Source organism: Teleopsis dalmanni, chromosome 1 (assembly GCF_002237135.1).
Source record: "Teleopsis dalmanni isolate 2A chromosome 1, ASM223713v2, whole genome shotgun sequence".
NCBI lineage: Eukaryota > Metazoa > Arthropoda > Insecta > Diptera > Diopsidae > Teleopsis > Teleopsis dalmanni.
Genome location: NC_051846.1, coordinates 135,450,695 through 135,470,667, shown reverse-complemented (window position 1 = coordinate 135,470,667; position 19,973 = coordinate 135,450,695). Strand labels below are relative to the sequence as shown.

The 19,973-nt window shown below is 27.3% G+C and overlaps 1 protein-coding gene across 1 annotated transcript; it reads left to right on the top strand.

Annotated features, from left to right (window-relative positions):
- The first annotated feature begins 20 nt into the window (after positions 1-20).
- Positions 21-4,334, top strand: LOC119666261. Its single transcript, XM_038075544.1, has 2 exons — positions 21-3,857; positions 3,903-4,334. Exons 1-2 carry the CDS (start codon positions 21-23, stop codon positions 4,332-4,334), a joined length of 4,269 nt encoding a protein of 1,422 aa, XP_037931472.1.
- Positions 4,335-19,973: the final 15,639 nt, after the last annotated feature.

Below are 19,973 nucleotides of genomic sequence, written 5' to 3'. Positions count from 1 at the left end.
CAATTGAACGATTATGGCGAATGGATGAGGTGAATACAACAGAAAGGACATTATCCAAAGAAGAAAAATTATGCGAATCTCATTTTGTGCAGAACGTCCATACAAATAAAGAAGGACGTTTTGTGGTAAGGTTGCCGTTTCTGGAAAACTCATTGACGTTAGGGGAATCTCAAGAAACAGCTTGGAGAAGGTTCATCAGTCTTGAACGACGACTAGCAAAAAATGATGTTTTGCGGAAACAATATGTCCAGTTTATGGAAGAGTATGAGCGATTGGGTCACATGACTGAAGTAAACTTGGATTCCATGTTGACTCCAAGATATTTCATTCCTCATCATTGCGTACTAAAACCAGATAGTACAACTACTCAACTTCGAGTGGTGTTTGACGCATCAGCCAAAACTACATCTGGACACTCGTTGAATGATTTAATGTATAACGGACCGACAGTTCAAAGTGAACTCTTTTCAATTCTGCTCCGTTTTAGGCGACCACGGTTTGTTTTCACCACAGATATCGAGAAAATGTATCGTCAAGTTTTCATAAATCCTGAAGATCGACGCTATCAACTTATCATTTGGAGAAGCAGTCCAAATTCAACGATTCGTTATTATCAGCTAAACACAATTACATATGGGACTCGAGCAGCTCCTTACCTAGCAACAAGATGTCTGCAAAAGATAGCATCAGAAAACAAGGTGAATTATCCATTAGGAGCTCAAATCCTGTGTGACAATTTCTACGTTGACGATGGGCTCGGTGGATCAGATAGTTTAATTACGGCTATTGAAGCTCAAAGACAACTAATCCATATTTTGAAGAAGCATCATTTTTGTCTTCGGAAATGGAGCGCAAACCATCCTCAACTTTTGAAAAACATTTCTCAAGATGATCAAGAGGTAAATCTAGATTTCGATAATAACGAGTCAATCAAAACGCTGGGACTATTTTGGTTGCCCAAAGCAGATTTATTTGGAATTAAGGTCAAAATGGTTACTGAAGGAATAATCACGAAGAGAGTCGTTAGTTCTGATTTAGCTAGACTGTTCGACCCACTTGGTTTATTAGCACCAGTAATAGTCAAAGCAAAGATTTTCATACAACACTTATGGCAGTTGAAATTATCTTGGGATGAACCACTTCCTACAGATCTTTGTACAACATGGTCAACATTTAGAGAAAACTTAAGTACTCTTGAAAATCTTCAGGTGGCAAGACATATCTTCAGAGGCGAGGTTCCATCATCAACACAGCTACATATTTTTGCTGACGCATCTGAAAAGGCATTTGGTGCTGCAGCATATATCAGAGCAATTTTAAAAGATGGTAGAATAATAGTGCGACTATTATGTGCAAAGTCAGGAGTAACACCACTCAAAAAACAAACGCTACCGCGACTAGAACTATGTGCGGCAGTCTTAGCAGCGGAACTCTCAGCAAGAGTGAAAAGCGATCTTCAAGAGAAGGACCAGCCGGTATTTTTGTGGACTGATTCAGAAATTGTGTTGTCTTGGATCAACTCACAGTCCTCATCATTTCAAACATTTGTAGCTAACAGGGTAGCAAGAATTCAAACTTTAACTCTGTCTGAACAGTGGCGACATGTTAGGTCAAAGGACAACCCAGCTGATGTGTTATCAAGAGGACTTTCAGCAAGGGCGTTGTCAACATGTGCACTTTGGTTTCAAGGACCGTTCTTTTTGCATGGAAGGCAGGAAGTATGGCCACCAAGGTTTTCATCATCATTACAAGTTCCAGTCGATCTGGAGAAGAAGAAGGTTGTAGCTGTAGCAACTCAAAGCAATGACGCAGATTTCATATACAGGATTCAGCACAAAAATTCATTTAAGACGTTACAAAAGATAGTAGCATATGTTCTTAGATTCACTAACAACGCAAGAAAATCAAAGGAGTCACGTGCCACACATATAGTACTTAGTGCCAACGAATTGGATGCAGCATTAATAACTATAATATTTCACATTCAGGGTAATGATTTTCATGAAGAAATCAAACAACTGAAGAAACAAGGTCATGCTGATAAATTTAGTTCAATCAGTAGTTTATCTCCATTCATTGATAATGCAAATGTTCTTAGAGTAGGAGGACGCTTAGAAGCCTCATCATTACCATACGATTCTAAACACCCAATGCTGATCCCATACAATGATCCATTGGCAAAATTATTATTCGTGATGTTCCATGAAGAAAACAAGCACTGTGGCCCGCAGGCACTATTGAGTATAATCCGACAACGTTTTTGGCCGATTAAAGGTAAATCAACAGCCCGAGCAACGGTTCAGCGATGCATTCGATGCAACAAAGCACGTCCGCAATTATGCCAACAAATTATGGGCAATTTACCAGAATCAAGAATAACTCCTGCAAGACCTTTCATTAATGCTGGTGTAGATTATTGCGGACCATTTTGGATCCACTACAAGGTGAGAGGCAAAAAGCCAACAAAGGCATATATTGCTGTCTTTTGTTGCTTTTCTACAAAGGCGGTACATCTCGAGTTAGTGACCGATTTATCAACAAATGCTTTCATTGGAGCATTAAAACGATTTATAAGTCGACGAGGGCGTTGTTTGAATATTTACAGTGATAACGCAACAAACTTCGTAGGCGCCAAAAACCAGTTAGCAGAATTAGAAGAAAGCATTTATTCTAATGAAGGACAAGAAGCAATAATCTCTGCCTGCAGTACCACAGGAATAAACTTTCATTTTATTCCACCAAGGGCTCCACACTTTGGCGGTTTATGGGAAGCATCCGTAAAGTCCGCAAAATATTTGTTACTACGCAGCGTTTCAACAGCATCATTGACGTATGAAGAACTCGAAACAGTAGTGGTGGAAATTGAAGCGACATTAAATTCACGACCATTGACTCCAATGTCCAATGATCCAACTGATTTGACAGCATTAACTCCAGGACACTTATTAATTGGAGAAGCTCTTACAACTCATGTAGACAGCCGATCGAAACCAGAAAAACACACGTTATTGTCACGTTGGAACCTAGTTTCCCAGTTAAAACATAATTTCTGGAAACGCTGGTCTAACGAATATTTAATGGAACTGCAACAACGTAACAAATGGAAAACACAATCTGCCAACATACAGTTAGGAGACATGGTTATAATCAAAGAAGATAACGTCCCAGTGATGCAGTGGCCCTTGGGACGAATTGTACATGTGTACAAGGGTACAGATGGACATATCCGAGTAGCTGATGTTAAAACATCGGCAGGCATTTTTAAACGCCCAATTCATCGATTAGCTATACTGCCTGTAAATACAGATGATCAACCAACAATGGCTGAAGCTGATCACGAAGTACCTCCTGACAAGTTAATTATGAAAGATAGAAAAGAGTCGTATGAAGAGCCCAAGACAAAACGTAGAAAACTGCCGACCAATTTGTACTGTTCTGTATTACTTACATTATTACTGATATTGCCAATAGTAATAGGATCTCCAATTGACAATAAAAGGTTTGGCACAAAATTGGGTATTCACTTTGAAAATCTGGGCACAACTGCCATATCAACCACTGAATGGAATCTACTAGTTTATTATGATTTAAGTCTTTATTGGACGGAAGCAGCAGCTCTAAACACAGGAATAATGTCGCTACATCAAACTTGTCAACAAATGAAACCAAACGCATCATGTGCGAATACAGTTAATCACTTTAAACATATTGGATCCGAACTACAACTTGATGATAAATTACTTCATGATCATCGCTTCAAAAGAGGAGCAATTGACCTTGTAGGCAATATTGCGCATTCACTGTTTGGAGTATTAGATTCAGAATATGCCAAAGGAATGTCAAATATAATTACAGAAGTGAAACAAAATGAAATACAATTATTGACGCTATTTAAGAATCAGACATCAGTTGTCGATTCAACAATCAACATAATGAAGAAAGATAAAATAGCAGTTCAAGAAGGTTTTGACCACATTGACAATGAAATAAAGGCATTGATAAATTCAATAAAAGATACAAATAGAGAGGTAAATCAATTACGGCTCAATCAAGTTTTCAATGCAGGAGCCATTCAATTAACACTGGTAGCACATAATCTACAGAAGATACAATCTGCCATTATAGATGCTCTAACTGATACTCATCATGGAAAAGTGAATCCATTGTTATTGACACCAACACAATTACAAAAGGAAGTTAATCAAATCAAACTTCATTTATCACCATCATTAGAATTACCGATGCCGGAAGATGAGTTAATATCCCTTTACAGACTAATGAAGGTTAAAGGTGGAATCACACAGCGGCAACAGTACACTGTCAACGATACGTAACAACCAATACGATCAACAGCTTAAAGAACTCACAGTATTGCAGAAGGTGTTGCAGTCATACCAGATAAATGATCTTCCAAATCAATTTCAGTCACACAAGTACCACAGCTTCACCATAGCTTACGCTGCACTCGTTATAGGGCTGATATTAATCATAATCATGATGAAGAAGAAATTGCCGAAAAAACATGTTGAAATTCCATCCGTTGAAGAAGCCACCCGCACGACACCCATTCCCATGCCACTTCGGCAGTCACGAGAATTCGTTATCAACATATAGTCGGACTGACTACCTGACAGCTAGAGGCTCATATTGTTGAACGGTTGTTCAACGCGGGGGAGAATGTTGAATATTTGTTTATATTATATTATATTATTATATATGAATATTTTGTTTTTATTAATTTTGTATGAATAATTTGTTATTTTTATTTGTATTGTAATAATTGTGTTAAATATATTTGGTGTAAAAAATAACGTTGTCAATGCAATGCCCAAAATACGTCATATGCTTCTGTTGGCACATGAAAACAAAAGCGTCAAATTTCGTCTGCAAGAAAATGCACTCTTGCAGTTTGCAATAAGTTCATTGTTTGGCATGCATTGTCAAGGTTATTTTAGTTAATTTATTTGTTGTAAATTAATTATCAATTTTAAATAAAAGGCACAATTGAATTTTTGACAATTCAATTGATGCGAAGCCACATTCGTTATCGATTCTTTTTGTTCGTTCTAATAGCTTGTAGATTTGGTTCAAGTGCTAAATTTACACCATATAAGCACCTGACTACTGGATTCAAGTGTTCAGTAATCAGGATAATTTAGGACAATCTTCAAATCACTGGGTTCAAGTGCTCAGTGGTTCTCGTGTTCAAATAAATCAACATAAGTACTGGATTTAAGAGTTCAGTACTTGCAAACAGTTGATTTCAACCTTTGATTCAGCGTGTGATCATACATTTTGGTGTGATCGTACACATTGAAAGAAATCACTTTGCAAAATTTGCAAAGTGAATTAATCATTTGCAGTTTTTTTGTAAAGTTTTGCAGTTTACTTTTGCAAAGCGCAAAATAAAAAGTGTTGGTGCAACAGAAAGTGCAAAGAAACCAGTTTTTTGTCAAATATTTCACTTTTCTTTTCATACTTTACTTTTCATTGAAAAGTACATTGGTGCAACGCTTTGCATTTTTTGAGTGTTTTCAAAACTTTGCATAACTCAATTCTCAAATTAATGCTTTATGTTCTCAATGAGAGAAAAATGCTCAAAAACTCATAAAAATTTGCAAAGTGAAAAGTGAAAAGTGTTGGTGCAACAGGGCCCAGCACGAACGACTGCTACTACGACGATATTTGCACAACTGCTACTCTAACTTGACTTCAGCACGAACGACTGCTACTACAACGATATTCACACAACTGCTACTCTGACTTGACTTCAGCACGAACAACTGCTACTACAACGATATTCGCACAACTGCTACTCTGACTTGACTTCAACACGAACAACTGCTACTACAACGATATTCGCACAACTGCTACTGTCTGTTTTCACTGCTTCTCACCATGTGCACAACTACTTGCGTTCACTATACAACATTTGCACTACTCTCCATACACGATATACATACAACTCTATCTCGTCTGTTTCTGCAGCTACTCTCTGTTTTCACTGCTTCTCACCGCGTGCACAACTACTTGCGTTCACTATACAAGCATTTGAACTACTCTCCATACACGATATACATACAACTCTCTCTCGTCTGTTTTTGCAGCTACTCTCTGTCTCGTTGCCGCCTCGTTGATTTGTTGCTTTAACCGTACAAAATAAATGAAACGAAAACTCAGCGTGCACTTGAATGTTAGGCTGCAATTTGGTGACTGCAAAACCCTTTCGCACTATGTCTAAGATTTCACACTACAATCCGGGTTTTCAATATAGTGATTGAACAAAGATAAAATCCCGGACGAGCCCCCAAAAACTTGTAGGTTTATCTTAAGCTTAAATTATTTTAGTTTGTTTATTTTTCGCACAGCCACTTTGGACGTCTGGTTCTTATCGCTGCTGCTCACACACTGACTACAAGCAAATTTTATTCTTCGCTCTGTTCTTTCTCTCGCTGACAAGCTCAGCCAGGGTTGCCCTGCGCTCCAAAACAAATAAAACCTTACGCTATGATTACTTATCCTACATTAATATTTAATAAATTATGAAATTTGATAAAACAATACAATGTTGTACGGTATTTTTTAAAAAACATATATATTCTATAATATTTTGGTATTTAAATTGTAGAACATGAGTAGCACAATTTTGCAAAATCAACAAAAATTTTCTACATACAAAAAACAAATCTTCTTTCGCAAACTATATAGCATATGCAATCATTTCATGTATTTTTCAATATAAATTTTTAAAAATGCTAAGAAGTAGTACAATGTTTCACGATAATTTTTCAAATTATTTATATTTTTCTAATATGAATTAACGAAAAAGTTATTAAAATCGAGTTCCAAATAAAAAAGTTGACAAAAACTACTTTTAAAGCATAATCTTAAATTCCTTTAATTCTGTTAGAAGTATTTGATACTGTTAAATATTGAGTATATAGGTAATATTAATATTTAATGAATTATGTAATTTGATATAACAACACAATGTTGTATGGTATTTTTTAAAAAAACCTATCTATTCTATAATATTTTGGTATTTAAATTGTACAACATGAGTAGCACAATTTTGCAAAAACAACAAAAATATACTAGATACAAAAAACAAATCTCCTTTCGCAAACTGTATAACATAACATATGTAATCATTTCATATATTTTTCAATATATATGTAAAAATACTAAGCAGTAGTACAATGTTTCACGATAATTTTTCAAATTATTTATATTTTTCTGATATGAATTGATGAAAAAGTTATTAAAATCAAGTACCAAAGAAAAAAGTTGACAAAAACTACTTTTGAAGCATAATCATAAATTCCTTTAACTCTGTTAGAGGTATTTGATACTGTTAAATATTGAGTATATAGGTAATATTAATATTTAATGAATTATGTAATTTGATAAAACAACACTATGTTGTATGGTATTTTTTGAAAAACATATCTATTCTATAATATTTTGGTATTTAAATTGTAGAACATTTGTAGCATAATTTTGCAAAATATTCTACGTACAAAAAACAAATCTTCTTTCGCAAACTGTATAACATATGCAATCATTTTATGTATTTTTCAATATAAATTTTTAAAAATACTAAGAAGTAGTACAATGTTTCACGATAATTTTTCAAATTATTTATATTTTTCTAATATGAATTGATGAAAAAGTTATTAAAATTAAGTACCAAATAAAAAAGTTGACAAAAAGTACTTCTGGAGCACAATCATAAATTCCTTTAACTCTGTTAGAGGTATTTGTTACTGTTAAATATTGATTAAATAATTAATATTAATATTTAATGATTATGAAAATTGATAGAACAATAAAATGTTCTACGGTATTCTTTCAAGAACGTATATATTCTATAATATATTGATATTTAAATTGTAGAACATGAGTAGCACAATTTTGCAAAATATTCTACATACAAAAAACAAATCTTCTCTCGCAAACTGTATAACATATGCAATCAATTCATATATTTTTCAATACATATGTAAATATACTAAGAAGTAGTACAATGTTTCACGACAATTTTTCAAATTATTTATATTTTTCTAATATGAATTGATGAAAAAGTTATTAAAATCACGAACCAAATAAAAAAGTTGACAAAAAAATCTTTTGGAGCATAATCATAAATTCCTTTAACTCTGCTAGAAGTATGTGTTACTCTTATATATTTAGTTTGTAGATAATATTAATATTTAATAAATTATGAAATTTGATAGAATAATAAAATGTTGTACGGTATTTTTTGAAAAACGTATATTTTCTATAATATTTTGGTATTTAAATTGTAGAACATGAGTAGCACAATTTTGCAAAATTAACAAAAATATTCTAGATACAAAAAACAAATCTTCTTTCGCAAACTGTATAACATCTGCAATCATTTCATATATTTTTCAATATACATTTTTAAAAATACTAAGAAGTAGTACAATGTTTCACGATAATTTTTCAAATTATTTATATTTTTCTGATATGAATTGATGAAAAAGTTATTAAAATCAAGTGCCAAATAAAAAAGTTGACAAAAACTACTTTTGAAGCATAATCATAAATTCCTTTAACTCTGTTAGATGTATTTGTTACTGTTTAATATTGATTAAATAGATAATATTAATATTTCATGAATTATGTAATTTGATAAAACAACACAATGTTGTACGGTATTTTTTGAAAAACATATATATTCTATAATATTTTGGTATTTAAATTGTAGAACATGAGTAGCACAATTTTGCAAAATTAATAAAAATATTCTACAAACAAAAAACAAATCTTCTTTCGCAAACTGTATAACATCTACAATCATTTTATATATTTTTCAATATAAATTTTTAAAAATACTAAGAAGTAGTACAATGTTTCACGATAATTTTTCAAATTATTTATATTTTTCTTATATGAATTGATGAAAAAGATATTAAAATCAATTACCAAATAAAAAAGTTGACAAATAGTACTTCTGGAGCACAATCATAAATTCCTTTAACTCTGTTAGAGGTATTTGTTACTGTTAATTATTGAGTATATAGGTAATATTAATATTTAATGAATTATGGAAATTGATAGAACAATAAAATGTTGTACGGTATTTTTTGAAAAGCGTGTATATTCTATAATATTTTGGTATTTAAATTGTAGAACATGAGTAGCACAATTTTGCAAAATATTCTACATACAAAAAACAAATCTTCTCTCGCAAACTGTATATATGCAATGAATTCATATATGTTTCAATACATATGTAAAAATATTAAGCAGTAGTACAATGATACACGGTAATTTTTCAAATTATTTATATTTTTCTAATATGAACTGATGAAAAAGTTATTAAAATCGAGTACCAAATAAAAAAGTTAACAAAAACTACTTTTGAAGCATAATCATAAATTCTTTTAACTCTATTAGAAGTATTTGTTATCCTTATATATTGAGTTTATAAGTAATATTAATATTTAATAAATTATGAAATTTGATAAAATAATAAAATGTTGAACGGTTTTTTTTTTGAAAAACGTATATTTTCTATAATATTTTGGTATTCAAATTGTAGAACGTGAGTAGCATAATTTTGCAAAATATTCTACATACGAAAAACAAATCTTCTTTCGCAAACTGTATAACTTATGCAATCATTTCATGTAGTTTTCAATATAAATTTTTAAAAATGCTAAGAAGAAATACAATTTTTCACGATAAGTTTTCAATTTATTTATATTTTTCTAATATGAATTGATGAAAAAGTTATTAAAATCAAGTACCAATTAAAAAAGTTAACAAAAACTACTTTTGAAGCATAATCATAAATTCCTTTAACTCTGTTAGAAGTATTTGTCACTCTTATATATTTAGTTTGTAGATAATATTAATATTTAATGAATTATGAAATTTGATAAAACAATACAATGTTGTACGGTATTTTTTTGAAAAACATGTATACACTATAATATTTTGGTATTTAAATTGTAGAACATGAGTAGCACAATTTTGCAAAAACAACAAAAATATTCTACATACAAAAAACAAATCTTCTTTCCCTAATTGTATAACATAACATATGCAATCAATTCATATATTTTTCAATACATATGTAAAAATACTAAGAAATAGTACAATGTTACACGATAATTTTTCAAATTATTTATATTTTTCTGATATGAATTGATGAAAAAGTTATTAAAATCAAGTACCAAATAAAAAAGTTGATAAAAAGTACTTTTGGAGCATAATCATAAATTCCTTTAACTCTGTTAGATGTATTTGTTACTGTTAAATATTGATTATATAGGTAATATTAATATTTAATTTTGCAAAATATTCTAAATACAAAAAACAAATCTTCTCTCTCAAATTGTATAACATATGCAATCAATTCATATATTTTTCAATACATATATAAAAATACTAAGCAGTAGTACAATGTTACATGGGAATTTTTAAATTATTTATATTTTTCTAATACGAACTGATGAAAAAGTTATTAAAATCGAGTACCAAATAAAAAAGTTGACAAAAACTACTTTTGAAGCATAATCATAAATTCTTTTAACTCTGTTAGAAGTATTTGTTACCCTTATATATTGAGTTTATAGGTAATATTAATATTTAATGAATTATGAAATTTGATAAAATAAAAAAATTTTGTACGGTATTATTTGAAAAACGTATATTTTCTATAATATTTTGGTATTTAAATTGTAGAACATGAGTAGCACAATTTTGCAAAAACAACAAAAATATTCTACATACAAAAAACAAATCTTCTTTCCCAAATTGTATAACATAACATATGCAATCAATTCATATATTTTTCAACACATATGTAAAAATACTAAGAAGTAGTACAATGTTACACGGTAAGTTTTCAAATTATTTGTATTTTTCTTATATATATTGATGAAAAAGTTATTGAAATCGAGAACCTAATAAAAAAGTTGACAGAAAGTACTTTTGGAACATAATCATAAATTCTTTTAACTCTATTATATGTTTTTGTTACTGTTATATATTGAGTATATAGGTAATATTAATATTTAATAAAATTTGAAATTTGATAAAATAATACTATGTTGTACGGTATTTTGGGAAATTATATATATTCTATAATATTTTGGTATTTAAATTGTAGAACGTCAGTATCAAGATTTTCTAAAATTAACAAAAATGTTTTGCATACAAAAAGCAAATCTTCTTTCGCAAACTGTATAACATATGCAATCATTTCATGTATTTTTCAATATATATTTTTAAAAATACTAAGAAATAGTACAATGTTACACGGTAATTTTTCAAATTATTTATATTTTTCTAATATGAATTGATGAAAAAGTTATTAAAATCGAGTACCAAATAAAAAAGTTGACAAAAAGTACTTTTGGAGCATAATCGTAAATTCTTTTAACTCTGTTAGAAGTATTTGTTACCCTTATATATTGAGTTTATAGGTAATATTAATATTTAATAAATTATGAAATTTGATAAAAAAAAAAAAGTTTGTACGGTGTTATTTGAAAAACATATATATTCTATAATATTTTGGTATTTAAAGAGTAGAACATGAGTAGCACAGTTTTGCGAAATCAACAAAAATATTCTACATACAAAAAACAAATCTTCTTTCCCAAATTGTATAACATAACATATGCAATCAATTCATATATTTTTCAACACATATGTAAAAATACTAAGAAGTAGTACAATGTTACACGGTAAGTTTTCAAATTATTTGTATTTTTCTTATATATATTGATGAAAAAGTTATTGAAATCGAGAACCTAATAAAAAAGTTGACAGAAAGTACTTTTGGAACATAATCATAAATTCTTTTAACTCTATTATATGTTTTTGTTACTGTTATATATTGAGTATATAGGTAATATTAATATTTAATAAAATTTGAAATTTGATAAAACAACACAATGTTGTATGGTATTTTTTGAAAAACATATATATTCTATAATATTTTGGTATTTAAAGAGTAGAACATGAGTAGCACAGTTTTGCGAAATCAACAAAAATATTCTACATACAAAAAACAAATCTGCTTTCGCAAATTGTATAACATATGCAATCATTTAATATATTTTTCAATATATACTTAAAAATACTAAGAAGTAGTACAATGTTGCACGGTAATTTTTCAAATTATTTATATTTTTCTAATATGAATTGATGAAAAAGTTATTAAAATCGAGTACCAAATAAAAAAGTTGACAAAAAGTACTTTTGAAGCATAATCGTAAATTCTTTTAACTCTGTTAGAGGTATTTGTTACTGTTAAATATTGATTTTTTAGGTAATATTAATATTTAATTTTGCAAAATATTCTACATACAAAAAACAAATCTTCTCTCTCAAACTGTATAACATATGCAATCAATTCATATATTTTTCAATACATATATAAAAATACTAAGCAGTAGTACAATGTTACACTGTAATTTTTCAAATTATTTATATTTTTCTGATATGAACTGATGAAAAAGTTATTAAAATCGAGTACCAAATAAAAAAGTTAACAAAAACTACTTTTGAAGCATAATCATAAATTCTTTTAACTCTGTTAGAAGTATTTGTTACCCTTATATATTGAGTTTATAGGTAATATTAATATTTAATAAATTATGAAATTTGATACAAAAAAAAAGTTTGTACGGTATTATTTGAAAAACATATATATTCTATAATATTTTGCTATTTAAATTGTAGAACATGAGTAGCACAATTTTGCAAAATTAACAAAAATATTCTACATACAAAAAACAAATCTTCTTTCGCAAACTGTATAACATATGCAATCATTTCATGTATTTTTCAATACAAATTTTTAAAAATACTAAGAAGTAGTACAATGCTACACGGTAATTTTTCAACTTATTTATATTTTTCTGATATGAATTGATGAAAAAGTTATTAAAATGAAATACCAAAGAAAAAAGTTGACAAAAACTACTTTTGAAGCATAATCATAAATTCTTTTAACTCTGTTAGAGGTATTTGTTACTGTTAAATATTGATTATATAGGTAATATTAATATTTAATAAGTTATGAAATGTGATAAAACAACACAATGTTGTACGGTATTTTTGAAAAACATATATATTCTATAATATTTTGGTATTTAAATTGTAGAATATGAGTAGCACAATTTTGCAAAATCAACAAAAATATTCTACATACAAAAAACAAATCTGCTTTCGCAAACTGTATAACATATGCAATCATTTCATGTATTTTTCAATATATATTTAAAAATACTAAGAAGTAGTACAATGTTACACGATAATTTTTCAAATTATTTATATTTTTCTGATATGAATTGATGAAAAAGTTATTAAAATCATGTACCAAATAAAAAAGTTGACAAAAACTACGTTTGAAGCATAATCATAAATTCCTTTAACTCTGTTAGAGGTATTTGTTACAGTTAAATATTGAGTATATAGGTAATATTAATATTTAATGAATTATGAAATTTGATAAAACAATACAATGTTGTATGGTATTTTTTGAAAAACATATACAGTGACTCCATAAATATGATTTTTTTGCTTTAATTAATACTTAACATACTTATCTATCTAAATTATAAAAAAAAACAAAACATTTCTCATAATAACTATTAATTTAAAGTAAAAAACAGAACCAACACAATTTTTTGGGCTCAACGTATAATCGGACAAAATTAAACATCCATGTTAAAAATGCAGAAATGTGGCATTTAATATTTTATTGCATATCCTTTGTTATCCAGAACGGCCTGAATACGATTTGGAACTGATTTTACCAATTTTTGGCACACTTCTGGCTCAATAGAGTACCGTGCTTCGAGTAAAGCCTCCTTTTGCTGTACTATTGAGTTAAATTTTTTTTGGTACACTCTGCTAGCTAATTCCTCCCAAAGAGTCTCAATTACATTAAGGTCTGGGCTCTATGCAGCTGCGTCTATGAGTTTGGGGCAGTTATGGATCAATCAAAGCTTTGCTACGCCTGTCGTATGCTTGAGATCGTTGTCCTGATAAAAATTAAAATTTTTTGCGAAACTCAATTTCTCTGCACTTTGCTTTATATTCTGTTTCAGAATGTCTAGGTATTCAGATTTGCCCATTTTACTATCTATAAAATGTAAATTACCCACTCCCACACTCGACATACAACCCCAAACTATAACAGAGCCTCCTGCATGTTTTATAGTGGTTTTTGTATTGTGATGATTGAATTCTGCATTTGATTTACGCCCTACAAATATCTTACCATCAGATCTATTCAGATTAAATTTACTTTTATCAGTGAGCAAAACCTTAAAAAAATGAAAATTATCAATGAAAATGTGTTTAAGATGATTTACCACCAATTAACTTGATTCCAAAAGCTTTCTCTTTTTAGTAAATATTGCTTAACAAATTTTATTCTTTTGTTTTTATTTTTAATACTTATAAACGGCTTCTTTCTGGCAATTCTTTTGTGATAATTGAATTTATGTAATGTATTGCGAATAGTATTTAAGCATACACCTTTCTCAGTGCGCGATTTTAATGATAATTTAAGGTCTTTTGCGGTTTTGAAAGGATTTTTCCTTATTTCTTTTAAATTGGAACGCTCTTTTCGATCATTTTATATTTTGCCTTGAGTTGCTCTGATCTTATTGGTCAGCCTAAACTCATCATGGGACCTCTTGAAAATGTCTTGAATAGTAGATTGACTTATTCCAACTAAATTGACAATTTCTCTAACGGTTTTACCTTCGAAATTCAATTTAATTATTAATTGCCTAATTTCGACAGTAGATTACTTTCCATTTGGTGCCATTTTAATACTAATTTATGTTACAATTATATAATTTATAATTTATATTTATCTTAATGTAAAAAACATTGTTCTGACAATTATTATTGTAGTTTTGAAGTGCATATTTGTAAAAGAACAGTATTTTTAGCATGAATGCTTAATTTTGTCCGATTATACGTTGAGCCCAAAAAATTGTGTTGGTTCTGTTTTTTACTTTAAATTAATAGTTATTATGAGAAATATTTGGTTTTTTTTATAATTTAGATAGATAAGTATATTAAGTATTATTTAAAGCAAAAAAAATCATATTTTTAGGATTTTTTTTGAAGTTTAGAGCACATTTATATCGAAAAAATGGTTGTCCGATTATGCGATGGAGTCACTGTATATTCTATAATATTTTGGTATTTAAATTGTAGAACATGAGTAGCACAATTTTGCAAAATTAACAAAAATATTCTACATACAAAAAACAAATCTTCTTTCGCAAACTGTATAACATATGCAATCATTTCATATATTTTTCAATATAAATTTTTAAAAATACTAAGAAGTAGTACAATGTTGCACCGTAACTTTTCAAATTATTTATATTTTTCTAATATGATTTGATGAAAAAGTCATTAAAATCAAGTACCAAAAAAAAGAGTTGACAAAAACTTCTTTTGAAGCATAATCATAAATTCTTTTAACTCATTTAGAGGTATTTGTTACTGTTAAATATTGATTATATAGGTAATATTAATATTTAATAAATTATGAAATTTGATAAAACAACACAATGATATACGGTATTTTTTGAAAAACATATATATTCTATAATATTTTGGTATTTAAATTGTAGAACATGAGTAGCACAATTTTGCAAAATCAACAAAAATATTCTACATACAAAAAACAAATCTTCTTTCGCAAACTGTATAACATATGCAATCATTTCATGTATTTTTTAATATAAATTTTTAAAAATACTAAGCAGTAGTACAATGTTGCACCGTAACTTTTCAAATTATTTATATTTTTCTAATATGATTTGATGAAAAAGTTATTAAAATCAAGTACCAAACAAAAAAGTTGACAAAAAGTACTTTTGGAGCATAATCATAAATTTCTTTAACCCTGTTAGAGGTCTTTGTTACTGTTAAATATAGATTATATAGAAAATATTAATATTTAATGAATTATGTATTTGATAAAACAACACTATATTGTATAGTATTTTTTGAAAAACATTTCTATTCTATAATATTTTGGTATTTAAATTGTAGAACATGAGTAGCACAATTTTGCAAAATCACAAAAATATTCTATATACAAAAAACAAATCTTCTTTCGCAAACTGTATAACAGATGCAATCATTTCATGTATTTTTCAATATAAATTTTTAAAAATACTAAGAAGTAGTACTATGTTTCACTGTCATTTCTCAAATTATTTATATGTTTCTGATATGAATTGATGAAAAAGTTATTAAAATCAAGTACCAAATAAAAAAGTTGACAAAAAGTACTTTTGAAGCATAATCATAAATTCTTTAACTCTGTTAGAAGTATTTGTAACTCTTATATATTGAGTTTATAAGTAATATTAATATTTAATATATTATGAAATTTGATAAAATAATAAAATGTTGTACGGTATTTTTTGAAAAACGTATATTTTCTATAATATTTTGGTATTTAAATTGTAGAACATGAGTAGCACAATTTTGCAAAATATTCTACATACAAAAAACAAATCTTCTTTCGCAAACTGTATAACATATGCAATCATTTCATGTATTTTTCAATATAAATTTTTAAAAATACTAAGCAGTAGTACAATGTTACACGGTAATTTTTCAAATTATTTATATTTTTCTAATATGAACTGATGAAAAAGTTATTAAAATCGAGTACCAAATAAAAAAGTTGACAAAAACTACTTTTAAAGCATAATCATAAATTCTTTTAACTCTGTTAGAAGTATTTGTTACCCTTATATATTGAGTTTATAGGTAATATTAATATTTAATAAATTATGAAATTTGATAAAATAAAAACATTTTGTACGGTATTTTTTGAAAAACGTATATTTTCTATAATATTTTGGTGTTTAAATTGTAGGACATGAGTAGCACAATTTTGCAAAATTAACAAAAATATTCTACATACAAAAAACAAATCTTCTCTCGCAAACTGTATATATGCAATCAATTCATATATATTTCAATACATATGTAAAAATACTAAGCAGTAGTACAATGTTACACGGTAATTATACAAATTTGTAATATTTTTCTAATACGAACTGATGAAAAAGTTATTAAAATCGAGTACCAAATAAAAAAGTTGACAAAAACTACTTTTGAAGTATAATCATAAATTCTTTTAACTCTATTAGAAGTTTTTGTTATCCTTATATACTGAGTTTATAGGTAATATTAATATTTAATTAATTATGAAATTTGATAAAATAAAAAAATTTTGTACGGTATTTTTTGAAAAACATATATTTTCTATAATATTTTGGTATTCAAATTGTAGAACATGAGTAGCACAATTTTGCAAAATATTCTACATACAAAAACCAAATCTTCTTTCGCAAACTGTATAACATATGCAATCATTTCATATATTTTTCAATACATATGTAAAAATACTAAGAAGTAGTACAATGTTGCACGGTAATTTTTCAAATTATTTATATTTTTCTAATACGAATTGATGAAAAAGTTATTAAAATCAAATACCAAATGAAAAAGTTGATAAAAAGTACTTTTGGAGCATAATCATAAATTCCTTTAACTCTGTTAGATGTATTTGTTACTGTTAAATATTGATTATATAGGTAATATTAATATTTAATTTTGCAAAATATTCTACATACAAAAAACAAATCTTGTCTCTCAAACTGTATAACATATGCAATCAATTCATATATTTTTCGACACATATATAAAAATACTAAGCAGTAGTACAATGTTACACGATAATTTTTCAAATTATTTATATTTTTCTGATATGAATTGATGAAAAAGTTACTAAAATCAAGTACCAAATAAAAAAGTTAACAAAAACTACTTTTGAAGCATAATCATAAATTCCTTTAACTCTGTTAGATGTATTTGTTACTGTTAGATATTGAGTATACAGGTAATATTAATATTTAATGAATTATGAAATTTGATAAAACAATACAATGTTGTACGGTATTCTTTCAAGAACATATATATTCTATAATATTTTGGTATTTAAATTGTAGAACATAAGTAGCACAATTTTGCAAAATATTCTACATACAAAAAACAAATCTTCTCTCGCAAACTGTATAACATATGCAATCATTTCATGTATTTTTCAATATAAATTTTTAAAAATACTAAGAAGTAGTAGTATGTTTCACTGTCATTTCTCAAATTATTTATATGTTTCTGATATGAATTGATGAAAAAGTTATTAAAATCAAGTACCAAATAAAAAAGTTGACAAAAAGTACTTTTGAAGCATAATCATAAATTCCTTTAACTCTGTTAGAAGTATTTGTAACTCTTATATATTGAGTTTATAAGTAATATTAATATTTAATAAATTATGAAATTTGATAAAATAATAAAATGTTGTACGGTATATTTTGAAAAACGTATATTTTCTATAATATTTTGGTATTTAAATTGTAGAACATGAGTAGCACAATTTTGCAAAATATTCTACATACAAAAAACAAATTTTCTTTCGCAAATTGTATAGCATAACATATGTAATCAATTCATATATTTTCCAATACATATGTAAAAATACTAAGCAGTAGTACAATGTTACACGGTAATTTTTCAAATTATTTATATTTTTCTAATATGAACTGATGAAAAAGTTATTAAAATCGAGTACCAAATAAAAAAGTTTGCAAAAACTACTTTTAAAGCATAATCATAAATTCTTTTAACTCTGTTAGAAGTATTTGTTACCCTTATATATTGAGTTTATAGGTAATATTAATATTTAATAAATTATGAAACTTGATAAAATAAAAACATTTTGTACGGTATTTTTTGAAAAACGTATATTTTCTATAATATTTTGGTGTTTAAATTGTAGAACATGAGTAGCACAATTTTGCAAAATTAACAAAAATATTCTACATACAAAAAACAAATCTTCTCTCGCAAACTGTATATATGCAATCAATTCATATATATTTCAATACATATGTAAAAATACTAAGCAGTAGTACAATGTTACACGGTAATTATACAAATTTGTAATATTTTTCTAATACGAACTGATGAAAAAGTTATTAAAATCGAGTACCAAATAGAAAAGTTGACAAAAACTACTTCTGAAGTATAATCATAAATTCTTTTAACTCTATTAGAAGATTTTGTTATCCTTATATACTGAGTTTATAGGTAATATTAATATTTAATTAATTATGAAATTTGATAAAATAAAAAAATATTGTACGGTATTTTTTGAAAAACGTATATTTTCTTTAATATTTTGGTATTCAAATTGTAGAACATGAGTAGCACAATTTTGCAAAATGTTCTACATACAAAAAATAAATCTTCTTTCGCAAATTGTATAACATATGCAATCATTTCATGTATTTTTCAATACATATGTAAAAATACTAAGAAGTAGTACAATGTTGCACGGTAATTTTTCAAATTATTTATATTTTTCTAATATGAATTGATGAAAAAGTTATTAAAATCAAATACCAAATGAAAAAGTTGATAAAAAGTACTTTTGAAGCAGAATCATAAATTCCTTTAACTCTGTTAGATGTATTTGTTACTGTTAAATATTGATTATATAGGTAATATTAACATTTAATTTTGCAAAATATTCTACATACAAAAAACAAATCTTGTCTCTCAAACTGTATAACATATGCAATAAATTCATATGTTTTTCGACACATATATAAAAATACTAAGCAGTAGTACAATGTTACACGATAATTTTTCATATTATTTATATTTTTCTGATATGAATTGATGAAAAAGTTACTAAAATCAAGTACCAAATAAAAAAGTTAACAAAAACTACTTTTGAAGCATAATCATAAATTCCTTTAACTCTGTTAGATGTATTTGTTACTGTTAGATATTGAGTATACAGGTAATATTAATATTTAATGAATTATGAAATTTGATAAAACAATACAATGTTGTACGGTATT

Bases quoted from the DNA above. Each gene is read 5' to 3' on its own strand.
- LOC119666261 (XM_038075544.1), top strand. From the start codon at position 21: ATGGATGAGGTGAATACAACAGAAAGGACATTATCCAAAGAAGAAAAA. The intron at 3,858-3,902 runs GTGAAACAAAAT...TTTAAGAATCAG, and splicing joins TGTCAAATATAATTACAGAA to ACATCAGTTGTCGATTCAAC.